Source organism: Hyperolius riggenbachi, chromosome 6 (genome assembly GCF_040937935.1).
Source record: "Hyperolius riggenbachi isolate aHypRig1 chromosome 6, aHypRig1.pri, whole genome shotgun sequence".
Taxonomy (NCBI): Eukaryota; Metazoa; Chordata; class Amphibia; order Anura; family Hyperoliidae; genus Hyperolius; species Hyperolius riggenbachi.
The window spans coordinates 365,586,419-365,612,414 of NC_090651.1; the positions used below are offsets into that span (position 1 = coordinate 365,586,419).

At 46.8% G+C, this 25,996-nt stretch overlaps 1 protein-coding gene across 1 annotated transcript in view; it reads left to right on the forward strand.

The window, feature by feature from the left end:
* LOC137522275 (IgGFc-binding protein-like) overlaps positions 1 to 25,996 on the forward strand; it is a 199,013-nt gene that overhangs the window by 128,351 nt on the left and 44,666 nt on the right. The window contains exon 10 of the mRNA XM_068242304.1: positions 5,049 to 5,625. Within this exon, the coding sequence (XP_068098405.1) occupies positions 5,049 to 5,625 (577 nt within the window). The remainder of the gene's footprint in view (positions 1 to 5,048; positions 5,626 to 25,996) is intronic.

The following is a 25,996-nucleotide window of genomic DNA, read 5'->3' on the forward strand; positions in this document are numbered from 1 at the left end:
GTAGCGCACGCGCGCACCAGGAGACAGGATCTTTATGCCCTGAGGAGGCGAGTCAGCTGACCTACCGGTCAGCTGACAGCTGTCTTCTGACTCTTGCTGCTGATTGGCCGGGTTTCGCTGGGCATGTAGTTTGAAATTGCCTGTCTGTATTTAAGCCCTGTTTTGTCAGTGGTTCGTTGTCTGCTGTTGCTGAAACTTTGCAGTGAAAGCTCTCAGACCTTAGTCAGATCCGTGTGTGCTTGATCCGGCATGACCCCGGGGATTCACACTTAGCTCAGTAATTAACATATTATTGTATATTGATTTACTGTGTATGACCTTTTGCCTGAACCTCTGATTACTCTCTGCCTCTTGATTCTGTACCTTTGCCAATCTAATCTGTTGCCGACCTCGGCCCGACCTCTACTCTGATTTAGCCTTCTGATACTGTACCTTCGCCCATCTGATCTGTTGCCGACCTCGGCCTGTATACTCACTACGATTTTGCCTGATGATTCTGTACCTCTGCCTGACTGACCTGTTACCGACATTGCCTGTATGACCATTCTGTAGCTAGTGATAGTCCCTACCACCAAGGGCTATCACATAGGAGTACTCCTGTGTTTTATTGTGCACCTAACACGTGTGATCACACTCTGAATAAAATACTGACTACTGTGCTGATAGAGCTTGTTCTGATCATCAGATACGCCACTGATCATTACATAACAGCAGACCAAAAAGTACATGGAGGCTGTAAATGCGCCGGTTCAGGCGTTAACTGTAGCTGTTGAGCAGTTAACTGCTACTGTTGCATCTCAGCAGGCTCAGTTGAATCTACTGTTCGAGGCTGTAAACAGTCCACAGAGATCTGCATCATCATTGCCTCCCTCACATGTCCGTAATCCTGAGATGGCACTTCCTGAGAAGTTTTCAGGTCATAAGTCAGATTTTAGAAATTTCAGAAACAGGTGTATGTCTTATTTGGAAATGAGGCCCATTTCTTCAGGCACTGAATTGCAGCAGGTAACATTGATTAAAACCCTTTTACACGGGGATTTGCAAACCTGGGCCTATAATCTGCCTGATGATCATGAAGCCTTAGGGTCTGTTCAGGCTTTCTTTAAGGCCATGACGGTCATATATGATGACCCTGATATTGCCGCCACAGCCGAGAGAAATGTAAAAATATTACGCCCGGGGCATGGCACTGTGGAGGATTATGCCTCAGAGTTTAGAAAGTAGGCAATCTCCTGCCGATGGGAACATTACGCCTTACTAGATTGTTTTCTCTTGGGATTATCAGAGTCAGTTTCAGACATCATGATCAGTCATCCTGAACCTAAGACCCTAGATGAAGCTATTGCATTGGTTGTTAAGATAGATCACAGGGTACGGTATCATAAACAGGACAGGTTACGTGCTTTCCCCAGAACGAGTTTTTCCACTTCCTCAGTCACGACTAGTTTGGATGAGCCAATGCAGATAGGCCATTCGACACTGTCAGAGTCTGAAAAGACCAGGAGAAGGAAAGAGGGCCTTTGTTTGTATTGTGGGGAAAAAGGTCACCTCATTCAAACTTGCAGTAAGAAGGCGGAACTTCTCCGCCTGGGTGTAGTAGGAGGTACTACCCTAGGCAAACCTGTTTACCTCCAAAGATCTCTAAAATGCTGTTACCGTGTTCTATCACGTGGAAGAATCAAGTTTTCTGCACTCAGTCCTTCATTGCTTCAGGCTCCGCTGCAAACTTTATTGATTCAGATCTAGCCTCTAAGTGGAAAATTCCCATTCTTCCCATGGAGAGGCGGCAGATCTATGTTACTGCTATTGATGATTCCCCACTACAGAACAAGCAACCTCTCTCACAACCTCCTCTCCTCACCTGTCGCATTGGAGTTCTGAATAGAGAGGAATTACAATTTTATGTATTAAAAATGTCATCTTCTATGATTGTCCTGGGGCTCCCGTGGTTACGCCAACATTCGCCCCAGATTGACTGGAACACCAGGCAATTGCTAGCTTGGTCTCCAGCTTCTCAAAACTCTTGTTTAGAGAAAGTTACCCTGTGTTCCACTGAGGTTGAAGGTGTTCCTCCTCTGTATGTAGCCTATTCTGATGTTTTCTGCCCTCAAACTGCTGATAAACTTCCCCCTCACAGGGAATTTGATTGTCCTATTGATTTAAGACCTGGTACCATACCTTCCCGGGGACATTTGTACAATCTCTCAGGCCCAGAACAGTTAGCCATGAAGGAGTACATTATGGAGAACCTAGAGAAACGTTTTATCCGTCCTTCAAAATCACCAGCAGGGACAGGGTTCTTCTTTGTTCAAAAGAAAGATGGTGGACTTCATCCATGCATCGACTATAGAGCTTTGAACAAGATGACCATTCCTTACTGCTACCCCTTGCCATTGATAGAGGATTTGTTCTCTCAAGTCTCTGGGGCGCAAGTTTTCTCCAAACTGGACCTGAGAGGGGCATACAACGTGATACGTATCAGACCCTCTGATGAGTGGAAGACGGCCTTCAACACACCCGATGGGCATTACGAATACTTGGTAATGCCCTTCGGGTTGTGTAATGCCCCTGCGGTGTTTCAGGAGTTTGTGGATTGAATTTTTAGAGACTCCAAAAGTCTCAAGGAACACAGGGAGCACGTTAAATTTGTATTAGAGAAACTCAGACAGAATTGCCTGTATGCAAAACTTGAAAAATGTTTGTTTGAGGTGTCAGAAGTTGCGTTCTTGGGGTACAACATCTCCACCAATGGTCTGTCAATGGAGCCCAAGAAGGTTTCGCTGTGTTTGAGTGGCCACAACCCGCTGGTTTAAAGGCACTCCAACGATTTTTAGGATTTGCAAACTACTACAGAAAATGTATTAAGGGGTTCTCTTCAGTGGTTTCTCCCCTTACCAATCTGACCAAAAAAGGGTCCGATACCTATAATTGGTCTGAGGAAGCCTGTAAGGCATTTCACATCTTAAGGCACTATTTTGCGCTGCTCCCATTTTGCACCATGTGGATGTTACACATCCATTTATTGTGGAAGTAGATGCCTCTGAGGTGGGAGTGGGGGCTGTACTGTCTCAATATTCTGGAACTCAGGGACGGTTGCATCCATGCGCATTCTTTTCCCGCAAGTTTTCACCAGCAGAAAATAATCATGACAGGGAACTGTTAGCTATAAAAATGTCGTTTGAAGAGTGGCAACACTGGTTGGAGAGGGCAGAGCATGTGATTACGGTATATACAGACCATAAGAATCTGGAATATATCGAAGGGGCGAAGAGGCTCAACCCGAACAGGCTCATTGAGCACTCTTTTTCTCCCAATTCAGGTTCATAATCACATACAAACCTGGTAATAAGTAGGGATGGTCGGAAATGCCAATTTCCGATTCCGCGGTAAATCCGCATTCCGCCATTGCCAAATACCGATTCCGCTTTCCGCTACCAATTTCCGCATTCCAATGCAATGAATGAAAATGAATGAAATTCCGTCCGAATTTAACATCGATTTTCTCAAAAACTATAAGGTCTTTTTGAAAACTTTTTTTTGCATCTTGTTCAGAAGATTCTGCTTAATAAACGCTGAAAATTTGGTGTTTCTAGGACTTACGGGGGCTTTGCTATTAACCGCTAAAGTCGGCGGATTTTTACTGTAATGTAAATGCAGAAAATAAGCAGGTGCGGATTTTCTGCATTTTACATTACAGTAAAAATCCGCCGACTTTAGCAGTTAATAGCAAATCCCCCTTAAGTCCTAGAAACACCAAATTTTCAGGGTTTATTAAACTGAATCTTCTGAATAACATGCAAAAAAAAGTTTTCAAAAAGTCCTTATAGTTTTTGAGAAAATCGATGTTAAAGTCGGGCAGAATTTCCGCGATTTCCGGCGGAAATTTCCGCGATTTCCGGCGGAAATCCGCCTAACACACTTGCATTACCGATTTCCGCATTCCGATGCGGAAATGCAATTTCCGATCGGAATTTCGGAAATTGCATTTCCGTGGAATCCGAATGAGCATCCCTAGTAATAAGAGCATCAAGGCCAATGCACTGTCCCGTTGCTTTGAAAATGAGACAGTCCAGCATTCACTCCCTGTTAATATCTTGCCAGAGCACATAGTGGTGGCCGCTACGGAACCCATGGAGGATCTGACAATCACTCTGCAGCCTTTTCAGATTGGTGCTCCAGAGGGATAGCCAGATGATGTCCTGTTTGTCCCGTTACACTTGCGTCTTTAAGTCCTACAGATGTTTCATAGTCATAAGAATGCAGGACATCCTGGTATAAACAGAACGGAAGAACTACTGTCCCGTAGTGTGTGGTGACCATCACTAAAACACGATTGCAGGGAGGTCGTGATCTCCAGACAGGCTCCTGCGGGAACACTACAGTCTTTGCCAGTACCCACTGACAAAACAGGGCTTAAATACAGACAGGCAATTCCAATCTACCCGCCAAGCGAAACCCGGCCAATCAGCAGCAAGAGTCAAAACACAGCTGTCAGCTGACCGGCAGGCTTGTCGCCTCCTCAGGGCATAAAGGTCCTGTCTCCTGGTGCGCGCATGCACTACTCTGCTCTGATGCAACCTGGAGAGACCTGTTCTGCCGGAAGGAGATGTCTGTGAAGACGCGGCGAGCCTGACGATTCTGTACCGCTGCCTGACTGACCTGTTACCGACATTGCCTGTATGACCATCCTGTAGCTAGTGATAGTCCCTACCACCAAGGGCTATCACATAGGAGTACTCCTGGGTTTTACTGTGCACCTAACACGTGTGATCACACTCTGAATAAAATACTGACTACTGTGCTGATAGAGCTTGTTCTGATCATCTGATACGCCACTGATTATTACAGTAGGCCATTTTAAGTGAGATTGGCATACTTTAAAATATTGTTTTCTTCCTTTATATTGGTAAAATATGTTTTGACATTAGGGTCTACAAATACTTTTTCACTAAAAGTACACGGCAGATATATGACTTTTCATTTCAGTCCAATTGTTTACTGTACTTGTCAAATAATTTCAACTATTTTTTTTTACCTCTAATTAACAGGTTAATGGAGAAGTCGTGAAATTACCAATAAGTCTCTCTAATGGCAAAATCATTATATACCAAGAAGGAAATACTATTGTTATTCAGACTGACTTTGGACTTCGAGTTGTCTATGACGCTGCTGGCCAGGTGATCATCCAAATCCCTGACGCCTATCTAGGAAAAACTATTGGATTGTGTGGCAATTTTGTTGGAGATCCAACAGATGACTTACAATTCCCCAATGCCCCTGTTGATAAAAAGGTTAAATTTCTGGGGAAATCTTTTAAAGTGAATGTTACTGGTGGCAATCGTGGGCAATGCATTTTGCAGCAAGGACCATGTCCTAGCGTGACAACAGACAGGAAGAATACTTATACGACCACCAGTTCCTGTGGTATGATTACTGATTCTAACGGACCATTCAAGGCATGCCAAGCTATTGTCAACCCTCAACCATACTTTAGCAGCTGTATTTATGATGCTGTGTTATCTTCCGGGAATGTCATCAGCCTGTGCATGAGCCTTCAGGCGTATGCCACGGTCTGCCAACGAGCTGGTGTCAGCATTTCTAATTGGAGGACACAGAATTTCTGCCGTAAGTCTAAGACCAACCACGTGAACATGCTTTACCTAAAAAGAAAACTGTGAATATGTATGTAAAGGCAGGCAGATCTATAAAGAGATAACAGATAAACTTTGAAGCTATTTAAAATTATATTTTACACCAAATGTATGATGGTAGGAGGCACCCCAATTGCACCCCAAAAAAATGTAGTTAGTGGAGGTAAGTAATAGGAACAGTCTTACCTCGTGATAAGAGGGTTACGTTTTTTTTTCTGTCGGATCCCAATAAACAGACAATGCATTTCAAGGTACCTGCCCATTTCCTCGGGCCAATACAACACAGTGTTTGAGCTATGTATCTCTGTTTCAGAGCATCAAAATCACAATTGGGTCACCTCCTCCCATCTTGCATTGTCTCCTCCTCCATCTCAGGGGTTACCTCTGTGACTACATCCAATGGTCCTTTGTTTTTTCTGGAGCGCGACCCACTTTGACCCAACCGAGTTATCATAACTGCAATGAGATGGTCTTTCTCCACTTGCCTACAGCAACCCACTTTGTGAGTAGTAGTTGTTTCTCTACATTTCCCAGAAATACTACACTATTAGTGACCCTGGTGTTCTGTTTGTCTCCTTTTCTTACCGATTCCTGGGTTTCCAAACCTGAACCAGAAATTAATCTACCAAACCCAGAATATTACACCAGATATATATATATCACACAGCAAATATGAAAAGCATACACTCCCCTATAGAAAAAAAAAATCAGGGATTTGTGTTGTAGAAAATGAGATCACGTGATCACAAAAAACATTTCTAAACTTTTCCCATTTTTAATGTGACCCATAACCTGTACAACTTAATTAACCTTTTAGCAGCCCTGCCCGAGCTATTTCATTTTAGATAACTTGGGGCTAGGCAGCTGGCTAAACTTGGTCTGTCTCATGCAAGGAGGGCTTTATATTCCAGACACTAGATTGGATCACTTCTTACTCCATCAAGTGGCGCTGTAATAACAACATCCTCTTCTGGGTCTTGATCATATAACAAGACAAGACACATAAAATGTGTTTATTGTAACAAGTCGAGAGGCAGCTGCCTCTGTGCCCCTGGCTGCTCCGTCCGTCTCGGCATTTAGCATGCCGAGGATGGAAGTGTTATGTCCCCATAGGGTCGCTGTCTTGCGCAGGTGCGCACACAGACAGGACCTTTATGCGAGAAGGAGGCTCGTCAGCTGACCTGCTGGTCAGCTGACGTCAGAGGAGACTCACGGCGCCCCGGATTGGCTGGCAGCAGGGGGCATGCCAGTGAGGTCTCCTCTGCTTCTTAAGCCTCCGGGCTTCATTCAGTAACTGTCTGCTGTCGTGAAAACATCCTGTGTTAGCGCTCAGACCTTAGACTAGATCCCAGGTGTTGAAACCAAGGACTTTACACCTAGACTAGGATATTGTTTATATATTGTTGATTACCTGTGTTTTGACTCTGGCTATACTCTGACTCTGATCTCGCTTACTGATTCTGTATTTTTGCCTATCTGCCTAAAGTTGCTGAACCTCTGCCTGATTACCGATTACTCTTCTGCCTTACGATTCTGCTCTGATACTGTCCTCTCTGTTGCCAACCCTTGCCTGTCTGACCATTCTACTCACCAGTGGTCCCTTGGCACTGGTGAGGTGTTAGCTTCACCAGCTCCTCTGGTGAAGTTGTTCTGCTAGGCTGCAGTACAGCCTTAATCGCCTGCTCCTCAGGTCATCAGTAATTGCAGTATTGTTTGTAACACCTGCTCCTCAGGTGTCCTCTAGGCTGCAGTACAGCTTTATTTGCCTGCTCCTCAGGTGATCAGTAATTGCAGTATTGTTTGTAACACCTGCTCCTCAGGTGTCCTCTAGGCTGCAGTACAGTCTGAATCACCCGCTCCTCGGGAAATTCTATCTCCACAGTATCTGCATCCCCAGCTTGCTGGGGCTTGTACTTCTGCACGTACTGATAGGACCTCACCAGCCCCTCTGGTGAGGTCTCGCCAAACTATTAGTTACTGTTCTCTATTATAGTACCTTGCCAGCTTCTCTGGGAAGGTCTAGCCAAACTATACAGTTACCGTATCTGTTAGTACATTCCCAGAACCCCCGGAGATCTGGCCGTATTTAGCAGTGCCTGGTAGCTAGTGCCAGCCAGCACCTCTGAAGGGGCCTAGCCTTTATTAGTTTCAGCTAGTGCCAGCCAGCACCTCTGAAGGGGCCTAGCCTGATTGGCTTCTGAGGCTCATCAGCCCCACTGATGAGCACTCGTTATTTATTCATTATTCTCACCAGCTCCACTGGTTAGGTGTTGCTTAGTGACTGATAGCACCTTCCCAGCTCCTCTGGAAGGTTTAGTCAAAAACTATCCGAGTCACTTGTATCACCTTTCCAGCTCCACTGGAAAGGTCTAGCGTAGCTTTTCTTGCTACCTGATTAACTTATTCCTTGCCAGCTCCTCTGGTAAGGACTAGTCAGTCTATCTCTGTATTTTCTCTGTTGGTACCTTCTCTAGCCCTCTGGGAAGGTCTGTTCATATTTGTACAGTCAGTGTACTGATAGTGCCTGACCATCCCCTCTGGAAAGGCCTTGATAACTATTAAAGTTACGGTTGCACCAAGCACAACACTCGTTTCATCCTTGAAGCTATACTGGTATTATTGGTGATTCTGCAGATCACACATAATCGGGTATAGCGTCTGCATTATTGGTGATTCTGCAGATCACCAAATAATCAGACATCTGAATTGCGGCACCCAACCATTACATATATATTGTGCCTTTCTCCGGGCGAACTCAAATCACTTTAGGGGTGCACTCCATGGGCCACCAGGATCATTACGAAGCCTTGTTTAAAGACCCCTTACTGTTTTACATACTAAATTTAGCTGGGATTCAAACCCTGGTTAAAGGCTTAAATCCTATATCAAAGGCCTTAACCAGTACACTATCCAGTTGACCACCACTGTAGGGAGCACTTTCATATTTACCGGTTCCAGACGCTGGATTGGCTCTCCTCTTTCACCACCGAGTGGTGCTGTAGTGCTGACTTCATCCTCTGGGTCCCGATCATGCCATATCATGTGATCGGGAGTTGGGACCCAGAAGAGAATTTTGGCATTACAACACGGTTGAGGAAGAGGAGAACTGGTCCAGCTTCTGGAACAGGTTAATACGAAAGCACTCCTTGGTCCTGCAATGCATTTTAAGCTTGCAAGGCAGGGGAAGGCACACTGGAGGAGGGAGAAATATGTTGCGCCGCAGTGTGCATAACAAAAGTTTAAATCAGGTTAGTAAAAGGTTAAAATAAACAATGTAAACGTACAGTAAGCAGGCTGCACAGGTGTGCACAGCCTTAAACTTCACCTTCTTTAAATATTACCCCCTGCCTTTCTTCTATCCTATGATGTGTTCTGACTTACTGCAGCCTCTTATAATTCCCCCTTCTCCCCCTTGCAACCAATTTTCTGTTTCTTGTCGAGGTTAGTCGGGTTTTGATCAGGCTGGGACTGCATCTGCTGAAATGGGGACGCCCAGTGCACGCCCATTACAGCTCAAAATGCAGCCCCCCCTCCACACCCCCTCCAAGCCTTTCTAATGCACGTTCATGTCTGCCTTCTCCTCACAGACAGAGCTATCTTTTTCTTGTGGTGGGCCCTGTGCCGATAAAACATTTATGCAATCTGACACCTCAGTCAAATCAAATCAAATAAAAAATAGCTTTATTGGCATGACCAAGATTCATTACAGGTATTGCCAAAGCAAGGGGAAATAGGGGACATGGGGCGGGGTGGGGTAGGGGGACAATGGCTAAGCAGTCTGTGGACATTTTTTTAGGTTTACAGTTCCGTTATGCTCCTCTCAGTCTGTGGCATGCTGTGACATAGTGTGCAGCGATTGTCACTGTGGATTCCTCTTCTCCCAGTAGGATATATGTTTTTCTCTCATCTTCTAGTGTGAGAAAGTCTGGGAATAGTTCCAACAATTTCTTAAAGTAAGTGTCCCTGGTTGCAGTATATTTGGGGCAGTGCAATAGGAAGTGGGTTTCATCCTCAAGGGTCTTCTGCTCACAGTGTTGGCACAGTCTCTCCTCCCTGGGTTTGTACGTCTGTCTGTGTCTCCCAGACTCTATTTTGAGGTTGTGAGCACTCAATCTGTAGACACTCAGGAGTTTCCTCACTTGAGAGTTTTGCAGCTTTTCCAGGTATGGGGCCATTTTATATTCTCTTTGTAGAGACTGGTATATGGTTAGCTTTTGTGAGTGTTTTATCTCACTCCTCCATTTTTCCACATGGGTCCGGGCTCTGCATTCTTCAAAGACACGCTGTGAGTGAGAGGGAGCTGTGCAGATAGAGCCTAGATGCATGGGACTGAGGTGTCAGATTGCAGAAATGCTTTATCGGCACTGAGCCCACCACAAGAAGGAGATAATACTTCTTCCAGATCACTTCAATTATGCCTAGTGCGGTGCAAGTTCTCACAGCACAAGAGGACAGTGCATGCCCGCGGCCATCTAGTTTGTTTGTAGACAGTAATTAAAACTGCTTTTCTTGAAAATACTGCAGTTGGGACAGGTGAAAACAGCACGAAGGGGGCCAGGACATGGAGTAGAATAAGATGGTATGTTTTTTTCATAGTATTTTTAAGCTTACAGATTCTCTTTAAGCAACTTTTTATTTAATTCAATCATTTAGTTTTGGGCAAAAGTCTATCAGCATGGCACGTCTAGACTTACCAATAGCTGTCTAGTGCCCACTATATTTAGTCATACGCATTAATTTTGCATAATCATAATTTTTCACCATAATTAGCAATTATGATGCAATATCAGAATGAAAAATTTGGTGGTAAATCATAGTTAATTTCATTTGTAAGCATACATTTTACAGCAAAACATAATTACTATTTGGAAATTAAATTGGTTTTAACCACTTCACCACTGAGGGGTTTTACCCCTTGAACACCAGAGCAATTTTCACCTTTCAGCGCTCCTTCCATTCATTCGTCTATAACTTTATTATTATTTATCCCAATGAAATGAACTATATCTTGTTTTTTTCGCCACCAATTAGGCGTTCTTTAGGTGGGACATTATGCCAAGAATTATTTTATTCTAAATGTGTTTTAATGGGAAAATAGGAAAAAATGTGGGAAAAAATTATTACTTTTCAGTTTTCGGCCATTATAGTTTTTAAATAAAGCATGCTACTGTAATTAAAACCCATGAAATGTATTTAACCATTTGTCCCGGTTATAAAACCATTTAAATTATGTCCCTATCACAATGTTTGGCGACAATATTTTATTTGGAAATAAAGGTGCATTTTTTTTTCAGTTTTGCATCCATCCCTAATTACAAGCCCGCAGTTTATAAAGTAACAGTGTTATACCCTCTTGACATAAATATTTTAAAAGTTCAGTCCCTAAGGTAACTATTTATGTTTTTTTTAATTGTATTTTTTTTTTTAATTACAAAAAAAAAATAAAAAAATTAGGGAGTGTGGGAGGTAATGAGTTAATTTATTGTGTAAATGTAATATTTGTTTATGTAAAATGCTTTTAGGGTGTAGTTTACTATTTGGCCACAAGATGGTCACAGTGTGTTTGTTTACATGCGACCTGTAAGCGTCCTTCCGCTTACAGGAAGCAGTAGGAGGCTGGGAGAATCACTATGATCGCGCTGTTTCTAATAGAAGCAGCGCGATCATTGCGGGGGCTTAGATCAACGAACGGGAATGGATTTTCCCGTTCATTGATCTCCGTGCGAGCAGGCGGCGGCGTGCACGAGCGGCGGGTGCGCGCGCACGAGCGGCGGGAGCGCGGACAGCGGCGGTAGCGCGGAAGGTACGGATTTCTCCATCCCTGGTTTTTTAGGGGGGAAAAAGGGACGGAGAAATTCGTACCGCGGGGGTTTAAGTGGTTAAGTAATCCATTTGCAATGTTGTGTAATTTTTGCATAATGTCTTGCCGACTTAAGCGGTTAATAGCAAAGCCCCTATAAAGGACAATGTCACCACGCTACAAATAGAGAAGAATGGGATCAAGTAAAAAAAAATATAATAATAATAATTTTTCAAAAAGACCTTGTAGTTTTTGAGCAAATTTATTTTAAGCTCCTTAGCGGTAACCCCGTGCTGGATACGGGATAAGCCGCCACAGAGGATTCCTCAGGCACTGCTGGCACTTTGCTAGCTGCGTGTTTGTTGCGATCGCCGCCTCCCACCGCTGATGCGCCGCTACCCGCAGCGATACAGGCCCCCCCCCATACCCCTTGCGCAGCCTGGCCAATCGCCGCCAGGCAGCGCTATGGGGAGGATCGGGACTCCCTGTGATGTCACGACATCACTCCGTTTGTCGCCATGGCGACGGGGAAGCCCTGAAGGAAATCCCGTTAAGAACGGGATTTCCTTATGGGCAAGCGGTGCTGGCCGCGATCTGACGCTACGAGGGGACGTCACAGGGAGGGGGGAAACATGTAGCTAGCGCTAGGCTAGCTACATGCTAAAAAAAAAAAGTGAAAAAAACGTAACCGCGCAGCCGTGTGAATCATACCGACGGGCGGTTAAGAGAGCTATCAAAATTGCCTCTGACCCCTCTCACCCTGCTGTAAATGTTGTGCAGATTGAACTTGGGCAGGAAGTTAGGGCTCTTGCACACTACATGTGATTCCAATTATTTTTTTGTATAGGACCCGATTTTTGATTCCGATTAATTATGCTGCTACATTTTTCAATCAGAAGCAAAAATTGGATCGGATTAAAAATTGGAATCGCACATGGGGCTTGATTCACAAAAGCGTTATAACTGCTATCAAGGCAGTTATCACGCAATCTGCCACGCGTGAAGGTTTACGCGCGTAAAGGATTACTCCGTGTGATAAACAAACATTTGCATGAAACATGCACGTGGTCGCACGCAAACATTCGTTTATCACGAGGAGTAATCCTTTACACATGCAAACCTTCACGCATGGCAGATCATGTGATAACTGCCGTGATAGCAGTTACCACGCTTTTGTGAATAGAGATGGCCCGAACGGTTCGCACGCAAACTTAGGCAAACTTCGCTGGTTCGCATTCGCGGTGAACCACAAACTATATGCGAGTTCGATCCGCCCCCCTACACTACATCATTGGGGTCAACTTTGACCCTCTACATCACAGTCAGCAGACACAGGGTAGCCAATCAGGCTACACTCCCTCCTGGAGGCCCCCCCCCCTTTATAAAATGCAGGCAGCGTCAGCCATTTCACCCACTCGTGTGGCTGCAGTAATTAGAGAAGGGAGAGAACCTGCTGACATAGGGAAAGCTTAGTTAGGCTCTTGTGTTAGGCTTGTTAGCTTGCTCCTTCTTTCTGATATTTGTTGCTAAAATGCACTCCTCATCCTCAACAACTCCTTTGAGAGCTAATGTTGTTCTTGTGATCTATTTTTTGTGTGTGTCCCACAGACACTTGTGTTGCATATACAACCCTGTCTGTCAGTTGCAGCTGCTGGACCTTGGCCCCTTGGTAATTCCTACTGTGCCACTGCCAGGCCCAGCACATTCAGTGACTACCTGTGTGTGTGACTGCTGCACATTTGTAATACCAATCACTGCATACCTACCTGTTCAGTGCACCTACCTACCTACGTGACCACAAGCAGTGATCTATACCACCACTGCACCATTTCACTGTACACCCAAGATAATAAGGTCGTTGCTACATTGTGGACAGACCAAATTCGATCAGCTGGACAGTCCCTGTTGTTCTGTCATTGAGCTACCACAACCTGGCGACCATATGGGCTTGAAAACCGCTATCACCTGCACTCTCGCCATGGTGCGCACCAGTCCAGCACGGCCGTCACTACACAAACATGCGTTACACAGTAAGTGTGGTGTGCCAGTGTGAAGCAGTACTCTAATTACACTCCCTGATTGATGTATACACATAGAAGATGTTTTAAAGCACTTTAGGCCTCCAATTTAGGTTGATTTCTGCCCTTAAAACGCTGCTGTGCGTCAAATTTACATTTTTTTCTCCGGGACTTGGGGCGTCTATCCCACTCATCCATGCAAAAACTCAGATGTTAGACCCCTTGAAACATCTTTTCCATCACTTTTCTGGCCAGCATAAATGTTTCTAGTTTTCAAAGTTCGCCTGCCCATTGAAGTCTATTGAGGTTCACGAAAGTTCCTGCGAACCGAACTTTTTGTGGAGATTCACGTTCGAGGTTCGTGAACCGAAAATCAGAGGTTCGAGCCATCTCTATTTGTGAATGGAGCCCATAGTGTGCAAGAGGCCTTATACTGATTGGTCCAATTTTATGCTGCTTACAATTTGCATTAATTTGAATGCAAGGAGAAATTCCTTGCATCTTATTGATTACCCCTATCCATGTCCATGTCTAAAAGGGTCATATGTGGAAGCTCACACACTGTAACTAGTGACCTAAGCCTGTTTAAAAACGTGCTCAAGGTCCGTCACCTCCGCATGCGGGCACCCGCCCACTGCGTGCACACATGCCTGCCCAGCCGCAGGGCCAGCGCTACCATTAAGGCAAAGGAGGCAGCTGCCCCAGGGCCCCAGAGCTTGTAGGGGCCCCCAGTGGCTACAAGACAAAAATTTTTTTTTCAAATCGGCCTTATAGTTTTTGAGAAAATCGATTTTAAAGTTTCAAAGGAAAAAAAAACACATTTAAAAACCTGCCGACTTTAATGGTTAATAGCAAATCCACCTTAAATGCTAGAAGCCCTAAATTTGCATGATATGTTAAGGAGATCATTAGGAATAAGAGGGAAAATTTTTTTTTTTCAAAAAGACCTTATAGTTTTTGAGAAAATCGATTTTAAAATTTAGAAGGAAAAAAGTATAGTTTTAAATGCGGTAAATGTAACTTTTAGTAGCAAACCTGACGGTAGTGTAATTTTACATGCATCAAACAAAAGCGCAATACATTTCCTGACGGGGTTTCCAGGGGGTCCATACGCCAGCCGCAGCGCTTTGGCCAGGGATCGCTATACAGCCGCAATATGGCTGCATGAAGATCCCTGGCATTTTTTCCTATTTTCCCAATTTTTTTTATGTTTAGAGTGTGGGAATTTTTTTTTTTTTAAATTATGTGGGGTCCCCCCTCCTGAAACTTTTTAACCCTTTGTCCCCCATGCAGGCTGGAATAGCCAGAATGTGGAGCTCTAACCGATTGGGACTTCACACCCTGACTATACCAGCTGCAAAAAAGGTCCCCTAATGCCGATTTTTGTTCCGGGGTATATGTTGGGGGGCCCCCCAGGTTTATTTTGCCCTGGGGCCCCATTGTTGCTTAAACCGGCCCTGCCCAGCCGGCCCGCTCCCCTGGCCTGTCCTGCATCCTTTCCCAAAGGTTGTCAGTGCAGGACATGCGCAGTAGCGCAAAAGCACTGACACATGGACAGGACGCAGGGACACTTGTATATTATTAGGTAGGATTACAACTTTAAACCCAAGCTAATTTACATAATCTATTCATACATTTTGCTTGTTTTTGCCAAATTATGAATGCAGCTGTTGAAGAAAAAAAGTAACATAAATTGTAAAATCATGTTCAGGCAAACCAGAAACAAGTGGGAACAAGCCATTGTTTTTTTTTAAAGACCTTGTAGTTTTTGAGAAACTTGGTAAGGCCTAGTTCACACTACAAATCATAAGCACTAATCACTTTTGTGAACGATTTTGAGAAGCGTTTACTGGCTTTTTTGTGCGATTTGAATTTTTTGCAAGCCATTTTGTATGCTGTTTTCGATTTGTGATTTTCTGTGTGCAGGTCGTGCACACAGAAAGACATTCAGCTCTGTGTGACCCTGAGCTGAATGTCTTGTAAAGCAAATTTGCCTGAAAAATGCTCACAAAATCGCTGTTCAAAGAGCTGTTCAAGCGATTTGCAATTTTTTTTTTCAAAATTTCGCATTGACGGTGAAAATGGTGCAGGAACCACGTTTGCGATTGAAAAAAAGTTCATCGCTTATATGAGAATTCTCACATACTATAATCATCACACGAGAGCTTTTGTAGCGCTTTAAAAAAAAAACGCTAGTGATTAAAAAAAAAAACTCAAACTGCTCAGTGTGAACTAGCCCTTCCATTACATTTTGCTGTAGTGCACTTTAACCACTCTGCAACCGCTTCACCCAGAATTGTGGATGCAGAGTGGCTCTCCTGGGACCGCCTAACCCAGGATTGCATCATTTTACGATGCGTGAGATCCGCAGGGATTGAGCACTCGCTCTGTCCCCATTCCCAGCAGGGCAAAGAGGCGGCCATAGCAATTAACCTGCTTACCCTGGTAGAGGGAAGGCTCTGCATCCTCCAGAAGCTTCCCACTTCCTCCTCCAGACCACTGATCCAGCATTGAGACCCTTTGGAAGTTTGTGACTGCACTCTCGTCCATGAACAAGTGCTGCTGCACCTGCACAGTAGTCGGGGTCGGTGCTTTCATATAGTCAAAGTGGGCAATTGCCTCAGGGCCCCCATGTCCATAGGGGCCCCCAAGTGCCCCCCGCTCACCCTAATAAATCATATGACTGCCGCGCCCCCTCTCTCCTCCCCCCAGTGTAGCAATGGGAGAGACACACATTCACCTCCTTCAAGTTCCAGGCCTTGCAAGTCCGTCTGTCTACCCTGTTGTAATTCTGTTCTTCACTTCCTGCTTCGAACGGAGAAGCAGGAAGTGAAGGACAGAGTCACTACAGTACCCTGACCAGACGTCCCATTTTACCTTGGACACGTCCCCTGTCCCACGCTGCACTGTGTCCCAGGTTATGTCCCACTTTTGGCCGCCGGGTGTTCCAGCTGTGGGACTTTGTGTGTGGCCGCATGAGGTGATGTTTGCCTCATTTACCATTTGTGGAGTCGGAGTAATTGTTTTCAGCTGCATTTCATGTGTCAGAGGTAACGGTTGTTACAATTCATGTGTCAGAGGTAACGGTTGCTTCAGTTATTACTTGATGGTCGTAGAGACTGCATTTGCATAGCTCCCAACTGTCTCTATTTTGGAGAGACAGTCCCTCCTTGAGGAGCCCTGTCCCTCTGTCCCTCTTTCCTCCTCATTTGTCCCTCTTTCAGGACTGTGTCCCTGTTTCTATGTAAATATATATATTTCACTACTAAAAAATGTGTTTGATTGACTCTAAACTTTATTCCCATCCTTTACATTGATATATTACTAATTTTACAATATCAATATGAAGGAAAATGAACGAGGATGGAAAGGGCCAGTGTGGCTTGAATTACATGGTAGTGGATGGGTGTGTACTGGTTAAGGGCACTGCCTTTGACACGGGAGACCAGGGTTCTAATCCTGGCTAGGGTCAGTACCTATTCAGTAAGGAGTTCAAGGCAAGACTCTCTAACACTGCAGGGTGGCCTCTTGAGCGTGTCCTTAGTGGCTGCGGCTCTTGAGTGATTTGACTCTGATAGGAGAAAAAGCGCTATACAAATGTTCGGATTATTATAACACAACATTTTTCTTATGAAATATTTATGGTATTCATGACTAGGGGTGTGAGGAGGCGTGATCAGGGGTGTGGCAGGGGTGTGGCTTAAGTGTCCCTCTTTCTCATCTCAGAAATTTGGGAGGTATGATCACTGGTGGGGGTAGTGTGCAGTGGAGAATGATCGGTAAGGGCTAAGGTAGAAGGGCTAGTTTTAGGCAGATCGGCCACAAGATAAATATTAGGCATATAGGAAGGTTGATGTCAGGCGCATGAGTAAGAATTTTGGTGTTAGGCATATCGGTAGGTGGATTGTTAACCCATTCGCGTTCCATCGTTTTCACTTGAGAAATGTTCACCTCCCATTCATTAATAACTTTATCACTACTTATCACAATGAACTGATCTATATCTTGTTTTTTCTGCCACCAATTAGGCTTTCTTTGGGGGGGGGGGGGGTACATTTTGCTAAGAGCCACTTTACTGTAAATGCATTTTAACAGGAAGAATAAGAAAAAAATGGAAAAAATCATTATTTCTCAGTTTTCAGCCATTATAGTTTTAAAATAATACATGCCTCCATAAATAAAACCCACGTATTGTATTTGCCCATATGTCCCGGTTATTACACCGTTAAAATTATGTCCCTATAACCATGTATGGCGACAATATTTTATTTGGAAATAAAGGTGCATTTTTTCCGTTTTGCATCTATCACTATTTACAAGTTTAAAATAAAAAAAATATAGAAATATATCATCTTTACATTGATATTTAAAAAGTTTAGACCCTTAAGTAAATATTTCAGTGCTGGGCCGAAATTACGCATTAGCGTAATTACGCATCGTAATTCACTACAAATGCACCGTAAGCGTTACGTGTAAGGTTACGGTATTGCGCGTAATTAATTACGCGTAGACCGTGGGTTACGTTTTACGCGTAACAAATTACGCGTAAGACAGTAAACTCCCATTGAAATTACACAGTCTGCCGTAATCGCGTAACCCGTATAATATAAAAAAGCCGCCGACTTTAAGGGTTAATAGCAAAGCCCCCTTAAGCGCTAAGAGCCTCAAATTTGGAGAATATATTAAGGAGATCAGAAGGAATAAGAGGAAAAAAAAATTTTTCAAAAAGACTTTATAGTTTTTGAGAAAATCGATGTTAAAGTTTCAAAGGAAAAATAGATACATTTAAAAACCCGCCGACTTTAACGGTTAATAGCAAAGCCTGCTTAAAATTTAGAAACACCAAATTTACAGGGTATATTAAGGGGATCAGTGGGAATAAGAGGAAAAAATTTTTTTTCAAAAAGACCTTATAGTTTTTGAGAAAATCGATTTTTAAGTTTCAAGGGCAAAAATGTCTTTTAAATGCGGAAAATGTCAGTTTTTTTTGCACAGGTAACAATAGTGTTTTATTTTCATAGATTCCCCCAAGTGGGAAGAGTTTTACTTACTTCGTTCTGAGTGTGGGAAATATTAAAAAAAAAACGACGTGGGGTCCCCCCTCCCAGACCTCTTTAACCCCTTGTCCCCCATGCAGACTGGGATAGCCAGAATGCGGAGCACCGGCCGCGTGGGGCTCCGCACCCTGACTATACCAGCCCGCATGGTCCATGGATTGGGGGGTCTCGGAAGGGGAGGGGCAGCCAAGCTTTCCCCTCCCCCTCCGAGCCCTTGTCCAATCCAAGGACAAGGGGCTCTTCTCCACCTCCGATGGGCGGTGGAGGTGGAGGCCGCGATTTCCTGGGGGGGAGGTTCATGGTGGCATCTGGGAGTCCCCTTTAAAAAGGGGTCCCCCAGATGCCCACCCCCCCTCCCAGGAGAAATGAGTATAGAGGTACTTGTACCCCTTACCCATTTCCTTTAAGAGTTAAAAGTAAATAAACACACAGACACTTTGAAAAAGTATTTTAATTGAACAAAAAACATAACCACGAAAAAAGTCCTTTAATATTCTTAATTAACCATTAATACTTACCTGTCCCTTTAAAAGCCAGTTCCCACGCAATATCCTCGGAAATATACTAATCAGTTACAATGTAACAAAGCTATTACAATGTAACAACTTTGTTACTTTGTAACACCACCGCACCCGACGTCACTCGCCGCCACCGCCGCGTCTGCGCTGACCCGACAGAGCTCTGAGCTATATAGCTCAGAGCTCCCTAAGCATCTTTGTATTTGGGCTCCAAGGAGCCCCATTGGTCCTTAGCAGACCAATGGGGTTCCTTTAAATCAGAAGGAACCCCATTGGTCTGCTAAGGACCAATGGGGCTCCTTGGAGCCCAAATACAAAGATGCTAAGAGAGCTCTGAGCTATATAGCTCAGAGCTCTGTCGGGTCAGTGCGGGACGCTAAGTCCCCGCCGCTAGTGGTGCTCAGCAGAGCTCGAATATTCGAGTAGCTCGAATATTCGAGCTCTTTTTCAGCTATTCGAGCTCGGTATTCGAGCTCCGAATAGCTGTAGCTATTCGAATGGGCTATTCGAGAACACTCGAATAGCCCATTCACTATTCGAGCTATTCGAGCAAACCGGCGCTATTCGAGCTCGGTACCGAGCTCGAATAGCGTCATAGCCCAGATTGATGTGCTTAGAGCCAATCAGAGGGCTCCCAGGCCCTCTGACGGCAGCCAATCACAGAGGGGGACCCTGGCCAGCCCCTACCCTATAAATAGCGGCCGCCATGTTCGGGTTTTCCATGCTTGCCTGAGACTTGTACAGAGAGAGATCTGCTCCTTTGTGCTTTGGCTTAGCAAGTGCTCTATTGTGTTCATTTACCTAGCGTTTTTGCTCACCTACACCTGCCATATACACCTGTATTGTTGTTATTTAGATAGACATTGTATTTTAGTTAGTAGCTTGTGTGTTACATTAGAGACAGGCAGCTGCTGCAAGCTTACAGGTTTAGGCCTCAGGGGGGCCTTGCCTCTGTGGGCAGCTGTCCTCTGTTTATTTCTCTCATCATCTATACCAGTATTTCTGCTGTCCTTTACTAATAGTATTGTAGTTATACTGTACTAGGAGTAGGACACTCACTGACTGTCACTGTTTATAGGCTACTAGCTAGCTCCTGCGTGTGTGCACTCACTCACTGTCTGTGTGTACACACACTCTATTTCCTTCTGATTACTGATTGATTATTGTTAGTTGTACTTACTTACTACTTACTCTTACTGTACCCGTAGGGACACTCACTGTCACTGTTCATATAGGCTACTAGCTCCTGCGTGTGCGCACTCACTGTCTGAGTGTACACACACAACACACACTCTATTTCCTTCTGATCGCTGATTGATTATTGTAATTAGTTAGTTCTACTTACTGTTACTACTTACTCTTACTGTACTAGGAGTCTAGGACACTCAGTCACTGTGTTCATAGGCTACTAGCTCCTGCGTGCGTGCACTCACTGTCTGAGTGTACACACACCCACACTCCATTTCCTTCTGATCGCTGATTGATTATTGTTATTAGTTAGTTCTACTTACTGTTACTACTTACTTACTCTTACTGTACTAGGAGTCTAGGACACTCAGTCACTGTGTCCATAGGCTACTAGCTCCTGCGTGCGTGCACTCACTGTCTGAGTGTACACACACCACCCACACTCCATTTCCTTCTGATCGCTGATTGATTATTGTTATTAGTTAGTTCTACTACTTACTGTTACTACTTACTGTACTAGGAGTCTAGGACACTCAGTCACTGTGTCCATAGGCTACTAGCTCCTGCGTGCGTGCACTCACTGTCTGAGTGTACACACACCACCCACACTCCATTTCCTTCTGATCGCTGATTGATTATTGTTATTAGTTAGTTCTACTACTTACTGTTACTACTTACTTACTCTTACTGTACTAGGAGTCTAGGACACCCAGTCACTGTGTCCATAGGCTACTAGCTCCTGCGTGCGTGCACTCACTGTCTGAGTGTACACACACCACCCACACTCCATTTCCTTCTGATCGCTGATTGATTATTGTTATTAGTTAGTTCTACTTACTGTTACTACTTACTTACTCTTACTGTACTAGGAGTCTAGGACACTCAGTCACTGTGTCCATAGGCTACTAGCTCCTGCGTGCGTGCACTCACTGTCTGAGTGTACACACACCACCCACACTCCATTTCCTTCTGATCGCTGATTGATTATTGTTATTAGTTAGTTCTACTACTTACTGTTACTACTTACTGTACTAGGAGTCTAGGACACTCAGTCACTGTGTCCATAGGCTACTAGCTCCTGCGTGCGTGCACTCACTGTCTGAGTGTACACACACCACCCACACTCCATTTCCTTCTGATCGCTGATTGATTATTGTTATTAGTTAGTTCTACTTACTGTTACTACTTACTTACTCTTACTGTACTAGGAGTCTAGGACACTCAGTCACTGTGTCCATAGGCTACTAGCTCCTGCGTGCGTGCACTCACTGTCTGAGTGTACACACACACCACCCACACTCCATTTCCTTCTGATCGCTGATTGATTATTGTTATTAGTTAGTTCTACTTACTGTTACTACTTACTTACTCTTACCGTACTAGGAGTCTAGGACACTCAGTCACTGTGTCCATAGGCTACTAGCTCCTGCGTGCGTGCACTCACTGTCTGAGTGTACACACACTAAATTTACTTGTGATTACTACTACTGATTATTGTAACTGCTAGTTGTACTTCCTGACTGTTAATACTTACTTACTGTACTAGGGGACACTCACTCAGTCACCTCACCAACCAACCCACTCCATTAAAGTACCCCACTTTTCACCCGCCCTTTTACAAAACTTTTGTCTATACGCCCAAAACATTGAAGATGTCTGGAAGTGGCAGCCAGCGCGGTTTGGGCAAGGGGAAGGGCAGCAAGGGAATCAGGAAGAGAGGGAGCAGCATTGTGGCAAGCCGCGGCCGCGGGCGCGCCACCATGCACAGTTCCGCAGCAGCAGCAGCAGCGTCAGTGGCTAACATTCCTCCCATAGCCACTGGCCGTGGACGCCTTGGGCGCCGCCCAGGAGGAGCATCTGCAACTCACGCTGCAGAGACACAGCAGCAGCAGCGTGTAGCACCTGCTCCCATTTTCCTCCAGCCGGGTCGGAAACGTCCCATTGAGGAAAAGGATGCAGACACTGTGGTGCAACTCATGACGGAGGATGAGCAGCCCGCCATCAGCTCTGCATCCGAGGCCTCCACCCTCACCACCACCACCCCTGTTCGCAGCAGCCGCCCAGCAGGGCCTGGGGAGGAGGCCAGTTCACCGTCAGTCGCCGACCTGTCACTCAGCACTCTTTTGACCCCAGGCATGATGAGTCAATTGAATGCTGTTGTTGGCGATTTGGAGGAGGAGATGCTGATGGGCACTTTGGGGGAGGAGGGATTGGACAGCAAGACTGTGGCGACAGTCAAGCGTCCCATCCATGCATCAGCAGAGGAGTTTGGGGGGTCATCATCAGAGCAGGACATGTTTCAGGAGGGGCATGATGATGATGACCCGGTGACAGACAGAGACTGGGTGCCAACACATCCAGAGGATGTCGTCCTCAGCAGCTCTGAGGAGGAGGAGGAGGATGCGGTTGTGGGCCTTGCAAGGAGGCGCATCATTGCAAGCATTGGCAGCGTCCCACAGCCTGCTGGTGTCTCAGGCTCAGCAGCAGCAGCAGCAGCATCAGCCAGTACCACCACCAGCCGCACCCAAGACCCCCCCCCCCCCCCAACCACCACAGGGAAACAGGCAGCAGCGCTTCCATGCCGTAGGGGGATGTTTTTGTCACCAATCTGGCGGTTTTTCACCATGCCCACAGTGTACAGCAAGTACGCCACTTGCAACCACTGTCAGCGGAAGTTGAGCAGAGGTGCAGACCCCTTGAAGTTCAGCACCAGCTCGCTGATCAACCACCTTTCTGCGAAACACTTCCACCAGCATGAGGAGTTCCAGAGGCTGAAGGCATCTGGTGCTGGCAGTGGCACCAATCCCATCACTGCACAGCCTTCAGCAGCAGCAGCAGCAACAGCAGCCACCCGCCCTCCTGCTCCTCCAGCAGCACCAGCAGGAGTGCGGAAACGCCCTGCTCCTCCCCCCTCTGCAACTCCTGCCGCCGACACTGAGGCCTGTTCTGGCAGCCAGTCCTCAGTGGCCTCCTCTGCTCCGTCTGCTGATTCCCGTGCCAGCAAAAAGGCACGCCAGAGCCTTTTGAGCGAGTCCTTCCAGGGGGTGGTTAGGGCTCTGCCTCCCAGCAGCCGTCGCGTGCGGCAGCTGAACGGCTTGCTGGCACGGGCCATGTGCTCCCAACTCCTGCCGTACACGCTCGTGCAGGAGGGGAGCGACATGCGGGCGCTGCTTGCTTGTGCAGCCCCAGACTGGCAGCTCCCCAGCAGACACTTCTTCGCCCGCAAGGCCATTCCTGCACTGCACCGCTTTGTGATGGCCAATGTGGAGCGAGGGCTGGAGCACGCGGTTGGTGAAAGGGTCCACGTCACCATGGACTCCTGGAGCAGCCGCTTCGGGACAGGCCGCTACCTGTCCTTCACTGTCCACTGGGTCAGCTTGGTGGAAGGGGGTGAGGATGGGAGAGCAGCAGCGGGCACAGCAGCAGCAGCAACACAGTGGGTGGTGCCACCCCGCAGGGTCAGGGGAACTGCAGCGGGTTCCTCCGATCCTCTGCCATCCTCCGCCACACCTGGCCAAACCCCCCGCCTCAGCAGCAGTGTGAAGGCCCGCCACTGCCAAGCGCTGCTGCACTTGGTCAGCCTTGGCAAGACCAAGCTGACGGCAGCCCACGTGTTGGCCAAACTCCAGGAGCAGGAGCGGATTTGGCTGACCCCCAGAGGCCTCAGAGTCGGAGAGGTGGTGTCCGACAATGGGGCCAATCTGGTTGCTGCCATAGACAGGGGAAACCTGACCCACATCCCCTGTCTTGCCCACGTGCTGAACCTGGTGGTGCAGAAGTTCCTGCGCACCTACCAGGGGATGGACGAGCTGCTGGAAACGGCAAGGAACGTTGTGCGTCACTTCCGGCGCTCGGCTGCAGCCTGTGCGAGCCTGGAAGACGTGCAAAAGGAGCTGGATCTGCCACGCCATCGGCTGATCATTGACGTTCCGACTCGCTGGAACTCCACCCTGGCGATGTTGGAGCGTCTGGTTGAACAGAAGCACGCTGTCAACCACTACCTTGCCCTGGCCACTGTTTCCGCAGCTCAGAGAAGGGACAAGACCAGCAACATCCCGTCCATCGTCCCCGATGATGACTGGAGGCACATGCAGCAGGTGTGCTTAGTGCTGGCTCCCTTCCTGCAGGCCACAAACATGGTGAGCAGGGACCATGCTATGGTCTGCGAGTGGGTGCCCCTGGTTTCTCTGCTGAACAGGGCACTCGATGCTTTGCTGGCACAGGGAGCGGCAGCCTTGGACCAGCAGGAGCGGCAAGCAGCTGCACAGTCCACCTCTGAGGGGGAGGAGGAGGAGGACTTGGTGGAGGTCCCTGACCTGGCTGCTGATGAGGGGGATCAGCGCAGTGCAGCTGAGTTGGTGCGGGGGTGGAGAGAGGATGAGGCAGCAGAGGAGGAGGATGAGGAGGACAGCACTGACGTCGATGTGCCAGCAGACGTGGCCCGCCTCTTCCCAATGGCAGCGCACATGCTGACGTGCCTGCGCAGGGACCCCAGGGTGATCCAGATGAAGCAGAGGGAGGACATCTGGATCAGCATGATGTTGGACCCACGCCTCAAGGGGAAGTTGAGCCAGTTCCTGCCGCCTGCAGGAGGAGACCCAGCGCAACAAATAAGGAGCTTGCAGCAGGCCCTTGTTGAGCGCTTGGAGGAAGCCTTCCCCCAGCCTTCCACCCCCACTGTCCAGCAGCCAGCACAGAGGCAGCAGCAGGTGCCTGCATCCAGCAGCAGCAAGCGCCCCACAGACCTGCTGTCTCTCAGCCACGAGCTCTACAGGACTGTAGAGGCTCCGGCAGCAGTGACTAGAGAGGAGATGCATGCAGCAGCATCCTCCTCCGGTCACAGCCAGCGCCTGACCCGCATGGTGGCTGACTACATGGGGTCCTACAGCGGGCTTGACAGCGATGCCCCTGTTGATCCCATGGAGTATTGGGTCAAGCGCATGGAGATCTGGAGCGAGCTGGCGCAGTACGCCCTGGAAGTGCTGTCCTGCCCCCCTTCCAGCGTGCTGTCCGAGCGCTGCTTCAGTGCAGCTGGTGGCGTGGTCACCGAGAAACGCTCACGTCTGTCTCACAAGTCTGTGGACAGACTGACGTTTCTCAAGATGAACCAGGCGTGGGTGGAAGGCGAGTTCCTGGCCCCTGTTGTCGGCGAGAGGGGGACATGAACTGGCTGCCGGAACTTAGTACCATCGTTAATGTGCCTTACCACCCTTTACCACCTCCTGGCTCCTGCTCACTAAGCCAGCCTGGTTCACTTTGACTATTACGTCGCCTGCAGCCACACATTTCACACCTACAGTGGGCTGCTGCTGTGTACTGCCCTTCTGCTGTCTGTCTGTGTTTCCCACTGCCAGGGTACACAGAATTACCTTCTGCTGCCACTCTGCCACCAGCTATTACGTCAAAACAATAGCTATATTGGTTGTAAAACCAAAACCAAAAAAAACCAATAAAAAAAAAAAAAGGTTTAATTTTTCTGAGGTGCCCGGGTTGAAAACTGTGTTGTCCCAGTTGTGTATTGGACACAATGTGGGCTGCACGACCGCTGTCTGGGACCTCCTGTTGTGTTTATTTACAGCCCTGGTATCACCGCTAGGTACCAGGGCTATTATGTCACGCTGCCTACCTGCTGCCACACTCACACTGCTCCTCCATTCCTCCTGCTGCTGCTGTCTGTCTGTGTTTCCCACTGCCAGGGTACACAGAATTACCGTCTGCTGCCACTCTGCCACCAGCTATTACGTCACAACAATAGCTGCTCACA